General features: G+C 39.7%; 1 protein-coding gene across 1 annotated transcript in view; it reads left to right on the top strand.

Moving 5' to 3' along the window:
* Positions 1–13,662, top strand: part of fat3a (FAT atypical cadherin 3a) — a 203,218-nt gene extending 189,556 nt beyond the window's left edge. The window contains exon 29 of the mRNA XM_008278980.1: positions 10,903–13,662. Coding sequence (XP_008277202.1) covers positions 10,903–11,534 — 632 coding nt within the window. The 3' untranslated portion in view covers positions 11,535–13,662. The remainder of the gene's footprint in view (positions 1–10,902) is intronic.
* Positions 13,663–13,868: the final 206 nt, after the last annotated feature.

Genomic DNA, 13,868 nt, shown 5'->3' with positions numbered 1-13,868 from the left:
CACACACACACACACACACACACACACACACACACACACACACACACACACACACACAACACACAGCAGCCTTGTTCATTGTAAGCATTCCGTCATAGACGCAAAGGGGTTTGGCAGCTTTACAATGTGGTATCGGTGGCTGTGGCTTTTGTGCAGGAGTTGTGTATTTGTTTATATTTTCATTGCATCTACCTGTTCTCTCTAGATTTTAGTTGCAAATCAAGAAACTCATTGTTACAAAATATTTCTGTGCTCCTAATAATCAATTATTCAACTGTGAATTTTGCCTTAGCCATAACTGTGCTGTTGTCATTGTCCTTCCTATGCTTGCTAAAGGCTGATTGCTGTCACCACACAAGATGGTCTCTGCACTAAAAACACATAAAGCTATAGAAGTATGGTTGTGTTGCTGTAGGTTTTTGCTTTTATGTTGTTTTGATTTCATGTGGCTTTCTTTGCATTGGACTGTTAAAGTTTTTTTTTTTCCTCGTTTGATTACATTTTCTTTGCTTGTTTTATTATTATTTTTTCAACCAAAACTATGTCTCTATATATGAACAATATTGTGTGCATTTCTTCTAAACATCAAAAACAGAAATAAGTCTGAGCAGGTAGACCTCTCTACAGTTATCACTGGCAGCAGTGGGCAATCATTACCCCGAATGCCACAGGTAGTGAGAGGACACCCTTGACCATCACCATGATAAGCATTTTTTTCATATTGATGCCTGTATTTAAAAACTTATCTGCTGCTTTCTTCCCTCCACAAGCCTCCATAGTGACCGTCATTCGACTGGTCAATGATGCAGTCGACACAATCGAAAGTGAAGGTACCATGTTTCATCCCCTTTGTGTCTCTTCTCTCACTCTTCCCCCCTTCAGTTTTTTCAGTCTTTTCATTGCAGTATCTCTACTAAAGAGGTGTCTTCAACTAAATGAGCTCCTATTGTGTGTTACATACTCTTGGCCACTGGACATAGATCAGCTCCCAACATATCAGGATTTCTGAATTATTTATTTTCTTCTCTCAAACACATTCTCACAGTCAGTGGTTAGTCAGTCTAACCCACTTCCAGGTTAGACTCTGTTTCTTTAGCTCTTAGTTTTTAGTTTGTTTATTTATAGGACAATGATGGCTATCCTTGTTCTACTGAGGGCCAACATTATGCAGAGTGTCATTTCAACTTATCACCTCAGCAGACAATTTCACAAATGAGTTCTGCCCTTCTACTGTATTCCTTCAAGAAGTTTTAACCAGATTGTAATGAATACCTGCAGTATATTCATGGAATATGGTTGACCAATCATTGGTTTATTTTAGGTGATATAATGAGGTCCCTGTTCACAGGCATGTTCTGAGTTCTTAAACCTCAACAGTGAGCTGGAAAGAAGGTTTTGGAAGAGAACACAAATTTACAATTGGCATTGCACCACAAAAGAAAACTTACAACCTATATTTTTCTCCATGCTGTATCACTACATTTAGACCAGTAGACATACTAGTCCACTGCTAAAGGCTTCTGTGTTTTGTTGTCTGACAGTATCAGTTATGGACCAAGGTCAAACCTACAACTCAGGTGACTACCAACCCCCCCCCTACCGTTCCTCTATCCCACTCCTTCCTGTTCATCTGTCCGTCTGTCTATCTGCAGCAAGTAGACAAAATAACAGTCACACAACAAAAATAATCTGAATTCTGCAGTAGCAAAATTTACAGTGTAAATTCTCCTAAAAATGTATGTCATAATAGACTACATGTCAGTGAGCAGCATTTAAAAAAAATACTAATAAAATTAATTAAACAGTGTTCAATAATTGTTAGGAGTTTCAATAATTATTAATTGTTGTTTGTTGTGAAAGCATTTTAAGTTTGTGTTTAGCAGAATTTGCTATGAATTTTTCAAGACTCATATTGTCTTATACTCTTATGAATATTTTGAATTGCCGATTTATCATCAGAGCGCAATAATGACAACATAGGTCAGTCATGGTACTGAAGTATTTAATTTGCCAATCAGTTGGTACCAGTGTTAATACTGGTACCTGGCTATGATTACGTTGAGTTAAAGTCATTCGAGAAAAAAAAGAAAAAGTATATCTGTTTTATTCAAGGGGCTGCAAGGTGGATCGGTGGCAGCTAGAAGATCCCCGGTTCATGTCCCGGTGAGGACACCCGGGATCTTTCTGTGTGGAGTTTGCATGTTCTCCCCGTGCAATGTGGGTTCTCAACGGGTTCTCTGGGTTCCTCCCACAGTCCAAAAACATGTTGAGGTTAATTGGTGATTCTAAATTGTCCGTAGCTGTGAATATGAGTGTGCTTGGTTGTCTGTCTCTAAGTGTGGCCCTGCCATAGATTGGCGACCTGTCCAGGGTGTCAACTGCCTTTGTCCTATGTCAGCTGGGATAGGCTCCAGCCCCCCGCGGCCTTAGTGAGGATTAAGCGGTGTATAGATAATGGATGGATGGATGTTTTATTTAGATTTTGATAATATTGATTTTTTTAAAATTGTTTTCATCAACAAAAAGCCTCATTATTGTTTTTTATTTTTTATATCCAAGCACTTTGAAGTGACAGCTTTTGCCAGCTTTGTGTACAGTTACCGTGGTTACAGGAGCAATTCAATGCTTTGCAGAGATACAACAGACAAATTCCTCTCTCTCTCTCTCTCTCTCTCTCTCTCTCTCTCTCTGTCATCAGATGCTGCAGCTTACTAAATAAAACACAATTTGTTAATGAAAAGAGTCAGACATCTCATCATGGAAATATTACATTTTATTTATTTTTAGTATAATTTTTGTCATGGAAAATAGGCCTTCAATTAATATTTTTTGTCATTGTTTCACTAAAAACATCTCTCATCTGTACTCATACTAATAATGTATAATCAAAAACTGAACTCTCATTTGCAAATGTATTAAATGTAAAAGTCAGTACAGAGATGCTTTGCTGTTTCATTCCAAACTGCAGTCAGGTGCAGCCTGCTTTCCTTAATCATCCATTAGATGTGTCTAGACTGGAGTTGAAATTTACCTGTGGCAAACTGAATCAATTGGACATTGTTTAGGAAGCATACATATGCTTGTGTATGCAATTCTCCCTGCATGTCAAGACAAAAAACAGACTAGGAATTTGAAGGAAGTCTTTGTAAACCTGTCCAATAAATTGTGTTGTGGCCACACATCAGGGCAAGGATATTACTAAAACCTTGACTGTTCTCAGCACAATGTACTCACTAATTATAATATGGAAAAAGATTGGAACAACCAGAACTCTTCCTAGAGTTAATTGTCTAACCAAACAAAGTAACAAAGCAAGAAATAGTAGTGTGCTGGAAGCCCATTTTAAGCATGAGTGGCATGGTGGTAGAGTGGATAGCACTGTTACTAGAAGGTCCTTTATTTTGAATCTGGGGTCTTTCTGTGTGGAGTTTGCATGTTCTCCCTGTGTTGGGTGCACCCAGCTTCCTGCCACAGTTCAAAACCATGCAGGTTGATTGGTGATTCTAAAATGAGTGTAAGTTTGCATGGTTGTCCATCTTTGTTAGCCCTGTGATAGACTGACAACCTGTAGATAAAGCGGTGTATACATAATGGATGGGTGGTACGGCAGCATGCTTGTACATGCATATTTCTATGGATATTATTTGGAGTTGCAATGGTTTGTCTACGAGTAGTGACTATGGTTCATAGTCAGTCACGATATGATCTGCATAAAAATTAAATCTTCAATCAACAATTTCCAACTCTAAGTTAGCCTATTTGCACTGAAAATATTTTGTCTACCTGCTGTATCTTTCTACCGTTTCTTTAAACCAAGCTGTACTTTTCATTGTGCCATACTCTGGTAAATTCCTTTTCTCATCTCCTTCCCAAGTCAAAGCTTTGTATGCATATGTGTTATTCCACAGCTTGTTTTGTGCTGTGCTGATGCCACAGGCCAGAGCAGTCGCCAATCCTCTTCCCACCCTTTCCCCATTCATTGTGATGAAGTTTTCACAACTTCAATCTTTCCATGGTTTGTGCTATGCTTTGATGCATGGAAATCTTTTTGTGTTATTTGTCATTGCTTTTATTTTACCTTCACTCATTGTAAATTATTCTGCAGAGGTCTTTGTAGATTGTCCTTTTGGTCAACCAAATGTTTGTGAAAAGAATTATCATTTATGCTATGTCACAAGAGCATTGACTCCAATGCTTAATGGTACCACCTTAGCATATTTTAATTGGTCCCATTTCAGCTGCCAACCTCTTCAGAGTTTAAAGACAGCATATGTTCTAAAGTGTCTCTCTTTCCAAAGGCTCTACCAAATGTGTATGAAATTCTGCCTTGTTGATGTATGTCCCAAAATATCAAATGTATCAGTGTTGTTTGTTGTCATCTATTACCTAAAAAAGCTTTACAAAAACTGGACCTATTGGATGTTACTAGTGGAAGCCAAGCATCTGGACACATTCCCCACTCAATGAAGAACATTATCTGAATCTGTTAGACAGTAGACATTATAATAGAAAATCTTATCCATCATATAGTGTCATTTGAGACCAGATTCCTGGTGGTCCGACACTACATCATTAGTTTTAGTCCCTAGTTTCTTTCTGAAACGATCTATGAGTTGGGACACAGCTGCTATGGTAATTGTACTAGATATTTGCATTGACTCTATCATTTGAAACAGTGCATCACAACAGACAACCCACTGACAATACATATAGAAAAAGTAAGTACATCGTATACAAGTTTGGGGCTTTTTTCACATATTTGGACAAGCAAACATCTGATCCTCTGTAAAGCAGTGCCTACAGATAAAAGGGTATATATTTGAACAACATCAAAAGGAAAATGTGCTTTTTTTTTTCAGCAAAAACATCAATAGATTCTTCCGTGGAGATAGTATTCATAGTATTAACTTCTGTAGCAGAAATAACATCTTATAGATATTCTGCTAGTCTGTCCTTACTGGCTGTAGGTTAAAGTATGCTAGTAGAGGTGCATTTTATGAGGCTTTTTCTGCTATCAACATGTTACCATTTTCAAAGTCCACTTTACTATGGAAAACAATGACAAAAACATTCAGACTAGCATCCAACACTAAAAATTTCAAGTTTCGCCGAGGATTTAGATCATGAAGTAAGGGACCCTGCTATTTTTTGTTTTTGTTTTTGTTTTTTGTTTGGGGTGAATTGGCTATCTTAATTACGGTTCTCACCTCACTTCATGCAAATGTTCCATCAAAACAATTCTCCACTTAGCTCCACCCAGTACACTTGTGGCTGGTTTAAATAAATACAAAGAAGCCAGATAGTTTTTTCCCTCTGTAGCTGAAAAATAATGAAGCATAGCCAGACCATTCTGTAATACAGACCCAACCATTCTGTAATGCAAAATGGTCTGATTAAGCTCAGTGTTTTTGCATAATTTTCCACTAGTTGCTGACATTGGCTTACCGAGATTTTAAGCCGCCCTTCCATGCAAATGTCCTTCAGTTGCAAGATGTTGGAGGGTTTTCTTGCTTCTTGACGAAGCTATTCCATAGCCCTACATTTTCTCTCTTTTTTTTCAGTCCATTTCTTAGTGGATTTCTTGCTGTGTTTTTGATCAGTTTCATATCCCATTCAACTTCAACTTTTGCACTGGTGGCTTCACATTATTTTCAAGTACTCTTTGCCATGATAAAGATTTCATTGTTGAATCAGTGACTGCAAGTTGCCCAGTCCCAGTGAAACAAACCCAAGCCACAACATTTCCGCCACTGTGCTTCACAGTTGGCATTAGGTTTTTATCTTGAAAATGTGTTTTTGGTCTGCACCAAACATCTTTAGTGTTACTGTCACCAAACAACTCTATCTTTGATTCATATTATTCCAAAAGGCCTGAAAACTATATTTCTACTCTAATGTTCTTTGGGATAGCAAAGGCTTTTTTCTGGCATGCCTTCCATGCAGGTCAAATTTGTGCTATCTCTTTTTGATTGTAGATACAGCACTTTGACACCAACAGTTGCAGTTACATGTGATCCTGGGCGAAAGTTTGTTCTTTAAGACTAATGCTATTATCCCTCTGTGCTGGAGGCATTATGTTTGTATGCTGTACCTCTGTCCATTTTCATAGATGACATAATCTTGAGGGAATGTACACTGGGACTCTAGGATGAACTGATTAGAATTGATTGGCTAAGTTCACAAAACACATTTTGACCGTTTCTCAAGTATTTATATGGTAATTATGACACAATAAGGACATACATAGGATAAATTGATGACAAGGTCAAAGGTTGCCTTCACTGTAACATTATAATGTTCTGCAAAAATATTTTGTACACCGGTATTCGGCATCATAACCCAGGAACAAAAGAGGAACTTATGAGTTAATTAACATCGGGATTCAAATACTGATATCGATTTAGATACCAACTTTGTCTCCTGGCATGGCTGCAATTTTGTGCATCAGAATTAGCTCTATTACCCAAACATGAACACATACGAGGAATCTGACCCTGCTTTTTTGTTTCTTAACCTTCGTCTTGTGTTAGCTTTCTGTTACCGTCCCTTGTGTTAATGGGTCGGTTTTGACCCGCGTCTTAAATCAGCTGTAAAATACACTAAAAACAATGTTCTATCATTCAATTTTTTTCTCATCTCTTGGTTTCCTTGGCAGGCTTCCTTATCCATGAAAACATTAGTTTTAATATTTTTGGTGTGGGCCTCTGCGTCTTTTTTTTGTCAGTATACCCCTCGATTTAAATTTTAAAAACGATAAAATGATCCTCAAGAGAATGATATAGATGAGCAAAAGGTTGTTGTGTTACCTGGCTATTACTGAGGGGTATTAGAACACATCTCTTAAATGATTTTTTTTTTTTTTCATTTTAATATTTTTACCTATACTAACATATATGGTGTTATGGGTCAATTTCGACCCTTATATATTTACTTCAAGAAAAAGGCAAAAAAGTATTTTTTCAGCAAAAGGTGGTAAGTTTCCTCCTGAGAAGTTCTTGTCCAAGGACATAGCTGGTAAAAAATATTGTCACATCGAGAATCACACGTTTTCCTTGGTTTTTCTCAGGGATGCCACTTGCAGCTTTGCCTGTGTAAATCTGTAGATTCCAGGCATTGCTGGTTTTTGCATCACAGGCTGCCCAGATTTTTATGCTGTACTTTCCTGGCTTACTGGGCATGTACTGCTGGAAGGGGCATTTTCCTCCGAAAGGGACAAGACGTTCATCCACTGTCACCTCTGGCCCTGGGTTGAACATGAGTAAAAGAAGCTTCACCCATCTTTCCCAGACATCCCTGATGGGGGAAAGTTTGTCACTTCTTGCTCTGTTGTCACAACTGAGGACTCTTGATATAATTTGGAAGGTCTGAAGTGACATTGTAGCTGGGACAATATTTCTGCCTGTCGATGCGTCCCAGAGACTATCAGTGGCCTCATTGCAGGATCTGTACACTCTAGCTCGAAGAACACCAAAATTAAAGCCGCAAGCGGCATTGGACGCGAGTCTGATCCGATTTCAAGGAGATCGGAGCACACACAGGCCAGTTACACCGCACGTCCCATTTAATTGCATTTTATGGCAGTTTGGCGAAATTCTACAGGCCGCCATTTTGACACCGTCAGACTTTTGCGGAGCTTTTTAATAACTTTTAAACACCATGTCCTGTAGTTTGTGCTGGCCAAATTTCAAGTGTCTACAACGTTCCCCCTAGGAGGAGATAGATTTTGAAAATGGCTGAAAATGGCCAAAAATTAGCGAAAATGGCCATTGATCGAAATTGCATGGGCATTTCCACGCCGTGAGACTTTTGCGGAGCATTTTGATAACTTTTATTCACCATGTCCTGTAGTTTGTGCTGGCCAAATTTGAAGTGTGTACAGCTTACCCCCTAAGAGGAGATGAATTTTGAAAATTGTTTCATTTTTTTTTAAATGGCTGACTTCCTGTTGTGTTTTGGGTATGTGTTCTTGAGGCTTTTTTGTGTCTCAAGTTGTTACATGTGTGTGCCGAATTTCATGGCTCTATGTGAAAGCGTCTTCGGGGGCCCATTTTTTGTAATTTTGTAGGTGGCGATGTTGAGCCATTTTTCTGTTAAGGTGTGTATTTCCCCCTAATTAAATTTTTTTTTCATCAGGTCTGATGTGTGTGGCATGTTTAGTGCGTGTGTGAGTACGTTTAGGACCTCAAAAACACGTTTCATTGGCATAAATAATAATAATTGAAGTCGCAAGCGGCATTTGACGGATCCTCGCCCTACGCTTGTTGGCCTTTGAGCACATCGGGGTGTGGCGCAAACGTGCTCCGGGCGGGACTGTGATCTGGCGTGTCGAGTTTGAGGCAGATTGGAGCAGGTGCGGCCTACCTACGAGCCACTTCCTGTTTAGTGGCGAGTCGCGGTGGCGTGCGTGTTGGCCGGGGTGGAAACGCGCTGTGGCTGAGACTCGGACCACGCGTGTAAAGTTTCAGGTACAGGCCAGTTACACAGCACGTCTCGTATTCTGGTGTTTTATGGCGTTGTGGCCAAATTCAGGGGGGCGCCATTTCCACAGTGTCAGACTTGTGCGGACCGTTTTAGTAACTTGTAATCACCATCTCCTGGTGTTTTTGCTGGCCACATTTCAGGTGTGTACGACCTTCCCTATAGGAGGAGATAGATTTTGAAAATGGCGGAAAATGTTGAAAAGCCAGGCAAAGTCGCCAGAAGTGTCACTATTTTTTTTTTCAAAATGGCGGACTTCCTGTTGGGTTTAGGCCTTGGCACCAATTGACTTTTTTGTGCGTACTGAGCTGCTACACATGCCGACCAAATCTTGTAGCTGTAGGTGAAACGGCCTTCCGACAGGACTCCATTGAATCCCAAAAACACAGCGATAATGGACAAAATGGCCATTGATCGAAATTGCACGGTCTGCCATTTCCAAACTGGGCCTCATCTGCGAAGCCGAATTTCATTGTTCTAGGTGAAACGTAGCCCCAATGGGACTCTGTTGAAATATTGTAGGGGGCGCAGTGGAGCTGTGTTGCATTTTAGAGCTTGGCGCTGGTCGACGTTTTTGTTTGTCCTGACCTGCTCTATATGCCCAACAAATTGCGTAGTTTTAGGCCAAATGTGTTTCCAACGGGACTCCGTTGAAAATTTCAAGGTGGCGCTGTGGAGCAATTTTTCGATTAAAGGTGTGTATTTTTCTTCCAAATTATAAAATTTTTCACTGGGTCTGATGTGTGTGCTAAGTTTTGTGCAGTTTCGAGTACGTTTAGGGCCTCAAAAGCGCGTCTCTTTGTCACGAATAATAATAAAAAATCCTACCATTCCAATAGGGTCTTTGCACCCTTTGGGTGCTTGGACCCTAATAATAAACCCTAGCAATTTCAATAGGGTCCTACGTACTGTTAGTGCTCAGACCCTAATAAGCATCCAGGTATTCCTCATCAGTGTGTTTCCACATGTTGCCATGGACTTTTTCTCTTTCAAAGTTTGTCATAACAATGATGATTCTTTTTAGTGACAAAGGCATAGCTCAGAACATGTCTTGATGTCACTGACTTTTGTCACAGCAAACCTTGTGATTCTAGGGGTAATTTTGATGACATTTGCAGCAGCTGCCCTGCCATGTACATCATGAGGTACTGAGCTCCAAATGATCTTGCCATTTTTGGACTTGAATCTCTCAGCAGGAGCAGCTTCACCACTGGTGACCTCCTCATCAGACACCTCAGATGTGTCTGTGTCTTCTGGATTACACTCCACATTGTCCACCTCCTCAGACACCTGCTCATCCATGTCACTGTGCTGGTCTGTGTCCTCTCCCTCATTTTCATCAAAAATATTATCCAGAACTTGGCTCAGTGAAAATCTTCTCATTTTTGTTCTCTGCAAATTGGAGATGTGCACTCTGCAAGTCACCAACTCTATACGGAATCAAACTCACATGTCTGGACATACCCATCTTTGTTTTGTTTTTGTGTAGGTATATGGGAAAACAAGGCAAAATGAGAATGATTGGGAGAGGAGCTGGCTGTCAGTGTGTTGGCTGACAGTGCACTTATGATTTCAGTTTTGGCTCTAATTATTGCTTTATAATCTTATTTTTATAACTGGGTCGAAACCAACCCTAACACCAAAAACGCTACAATTTCAACTAGAGCATTTTATAATTTAGTTAAAAAAAAAAAAAAAAAAGTTGTTTGTTTTATTTTGTTGAAATAGAGGTTCCTGACAAAGTCAAGAAGCGTTGATGAAATAAATAAATTTCTGTGGTTGTTATATGCACTTAAAACCTAAAAATGGGTTGGTGGCGACCCTAACACGAGAGGAAGGTTAATGAATTTATGCACTTAAAAGTCTTTACAGTAGCTGTACACTTGTAAGGAGTTTGACAATCAGATGTTTGCTTGTGCAAGTATGTCAACAAACCAACAATTTGGGATGTACTTACTATTTCACGTGGCTATAGATGTCTTTTTCATCACTTGGTTATGCTGACCAACAGGAAAATCTACTAGATATGTGATGTATTCTTCTACCTGAACTGAATCAATTGTACTTTTTTTTTTTTTTTTAACCCTTCAACATGGCTTAACTGCTGGTAATTCTTAATGAAGCTCAGCATGCTGTGACTCCTGTGACGTCGACCCTCAGAGTTTCCTATTTTGCATGTCACATACCCTCCAAAGACCTAACATGTTTTCCGTACAGGTTGTGCCTTTTTATGAACATGACCTTCAACACCTCTGTTATTGATGATACTGAGTCTAACATCCCTGGTGCTTACTAAAGGCATGTCTACTGCACAATTCAACATTGTGGAGACCGGTTTGTTGGCTCGGGCAAATGTGCGACTCTAGACTTTTACAAGTTTTACAGTTCAGATTGTTGCTAACCATCTCCCCTTCCACTGTCCAGCATATCACTGGGACACATCAGACTGGATGCCGAGCACAAGGCTGTCAGACATTGAAGAAGTGCCAGGCTTTGAGGTAGGTCCTGGCAGTGAGGTAGCAGGCTCAGCCCCTCATCTTGTAGGAAGCACCCGAGAACTGGAGTCAGACTACTACCTGGGGGGCTATGACATCGACAGCGATTACCCTCCTCCCCACGAAGAGGAGTTCTTGAGCCAAGACCAGCTACCACCTCCGCTGCCATCAGGCGAGGATTATCCTGAGCCCTACACACCTCTCCCTGCTAATCCACCAGCCTCCAAAGAAAGCACACTGAGCTCTGGCAGCACCGGACATCAGCATACCAGACCACACTTCCACCCCAGCCAGTACTTGCCCCCCCACCAGCTACCCTTTGGGGAAGCACCTCAGGGGGACTTCAGCAATTCAGTGGGTATGGTATCACCAGGAAATGAGGACAGTGATGATTCTGTGTCGCTAAATATGGGACTATCTGTTGGTGCATCATCAGCCTCAGACATGTCGGCTCCCTGCGGGCCAGATGACTCAGAACATGGTAGTGATTTTGACAGTATGGACGAGCTTCGCCGTGGAGTAACCATCATCACCGACTCACAGCAACAGACTGAGGTGTGATTGATTGACCAGTGCAGGGATGCTTTGGGGTGTGTAACGGGCCAGTAGGAGCACAGCAGTGATGCAGGTAGAAGTTAACTGAATGTTGTCGCAGGGGAAGAAATGCTTTGTCAGCAATGCTGCATACTGCTGCAAGCATAAACTATAACAATGACTTCAGATTCACAAATTTAAAACCACATTTTACAAATACTATTCTCTTAAGCAACTATGTCAAGAAGTGGAAATGTGTGGGGGAAAGTTTTACAGTACCATGAATAACAAACTTGTTGTGTTTTCAGTCCTGTTCCCACTGTGCAGAAGAGTCAGAAGTGTCCTTCCTGTTCTAATAGGGATATACTTGGAATGTGAAAAGAATGGATAGAGAATGTGAACGAGAAAGACTCATCTAGAAAAGACTGAAATTTACAGATACAATTGAGAGAATTAGAGGAAAACAGAAGGGACAATCGTGTAAGTTGAAAGCGTTGTAGGTTCCCTGCTCCGTCACAAAGGCCCATCAGAACACCTCTTTCTGAAAAGACACAACTTACCCTTTTCTTCCTTTCCCCTGATTTGTATACTTTGTAGTGCTCTAAGCTTATAAAGACTTTGTAAAATACTATGACCTTGCTGGTAACATGTATGAAACAATGTTATGACCACATTTCAAAAAGCCATTCATTTGTTTTATTGTGGAAAGTGCTTGCTCCTATCCCCCCTGCCCCCAACAGAACTGTCCATGACATTTTATACACCTTCTGTCATTAGCCCAGATATGCAGTGTGTCTTTTTTTTTTTTTACTTTGTTATGTGTGGCAGCCATGAGCTGCTGTGGTTGCTAATGTACATTTAAAAAGTTTGGAATGCAGATATAAAAAGTAAATAACATATCTGATTTAAATTTGGTTATCATCCTGTTTAAAGTAGTCTCCTTATGCAATGAAACACCGTTTCTAGCGGTCCTTCCACATTTGCAATGCTCACTAGAAGTCCTGTTTATGCTTTATACCTCTAATTTTAACACATTTCACATTGGATATTCTTGGCAGGGGATGAATGATAGTATATATATGTATATACTGTATATATATATATATATATATATATACTATCATGACTTTCGCTGCTAGAACAGCGAAAGTCCAGATTATGGCTGGAAGCTTGATTGATTGCATTAGCAGAGTCTACATTCTGCTAATGGTGATGGCATGACTGAGCATGTTAAGCACGCTTGACGAACCTGATGTACTGCAGCTAGTGATGCTCTGCTCATGCTGCAGTGCACTTGTCTCATTCCTGCAAGAAGGCATACAGACACAGAAGGACAAAGAGTGAGATGGGCTGCGGGCAGGAGGATTGGAAGCTGAAACTAAGGTCATGACACTAGAGAAGTCCAGAAATCACTTCTTTAAAAGAATCAGAGGTAACACAGAAAAGAAAGGAAGAAAACTACAGATTAAAAAAATCTAAAGATTTTTCCGGGCAAGCCAAAACATTTGATGCTAACATTTTGTTGTTTTTGCTACAGAATTTTTTCTTCCCCTTAATACCCAGGAATATCCAATATGGAATCCTGCTGATAAATTTTCTGGATATTTATGGCAAAAGGGAGTATCGTCCTGAGATTTTAAAAAAAAATTATAATAATAAAAATTTCAAAAGTAAGCAGTTCAATACCAAATCAAAAGAAAAAGCTTCAGCAATATTGACATTTGACTATTAGCAAAACAGGTTATAGTGATTCTATGACACTGAATACTGAATGAAGCAGCTGTTTCAATTGAGGATATGTTCCATTTTTGTCAAAATGTCAAAATATTTGGTAACTTGTTATTGACCGGTGCTTTATTTCTAACTGTCTTGTACAGAAGTTTAAGCATAAAAAAAACAAACATTGGTTGTTCTCATGGAATAAGTACATCAGACAAGGGAAGCTCGTTTACTTCCAAAGAACAAAGCAGTGAGGTTCCAATAATGTTATGATAGAAAACATAAAAATGTATATTTGCAACCACAGCCACTTTTACCGTTAGTCATTTCATTTTATGGAATTGTTTTTATGTTGCACTAGTGATCTTGTTTTCTTGCACTTGCTATTGGCATATCATGATGTATGTGATGAAATGTAAAAAAAAAAAAAAAAAAAGGACACTGTAAAGACAGTGTCTCTACAGAGTTGAAAACCTTTGGCAAAAATAATTGTCAAACGTCAGCTACATTATACTGTGAGCCTGAGTTGATGCCCATCATTTAGCTGGTGTCCCTCCACTTGTATAATCTATTTAATGTTGTCACATTATTCGCTAAAGAAATAAAAGCCACGCGAAGCACACATTTTTAGAGGCACTGCAT

The sequence above is a fragment of the Stegastes partitus genome, unplaced genomic scaffold, assembly GCF_000690725.1.
Source record: "Stegastes partitus isolate 25-593 unplaced genomic scaffold, Stegastes_partitus-1.0.2 Scaffold140, whole genome shotgun sequence".
Classification (NCBI taxonomy): Eukaryota; Metazoa; Chordata; class Actinopteri; family Pomacentridae; genus Stegastes; species Stegastes partitus.
The sequence above is the reverse complement of the archived record's forward strand: the minus strand, read 5'-3'. Positions and strand labels throughout refer to the sequence as shown.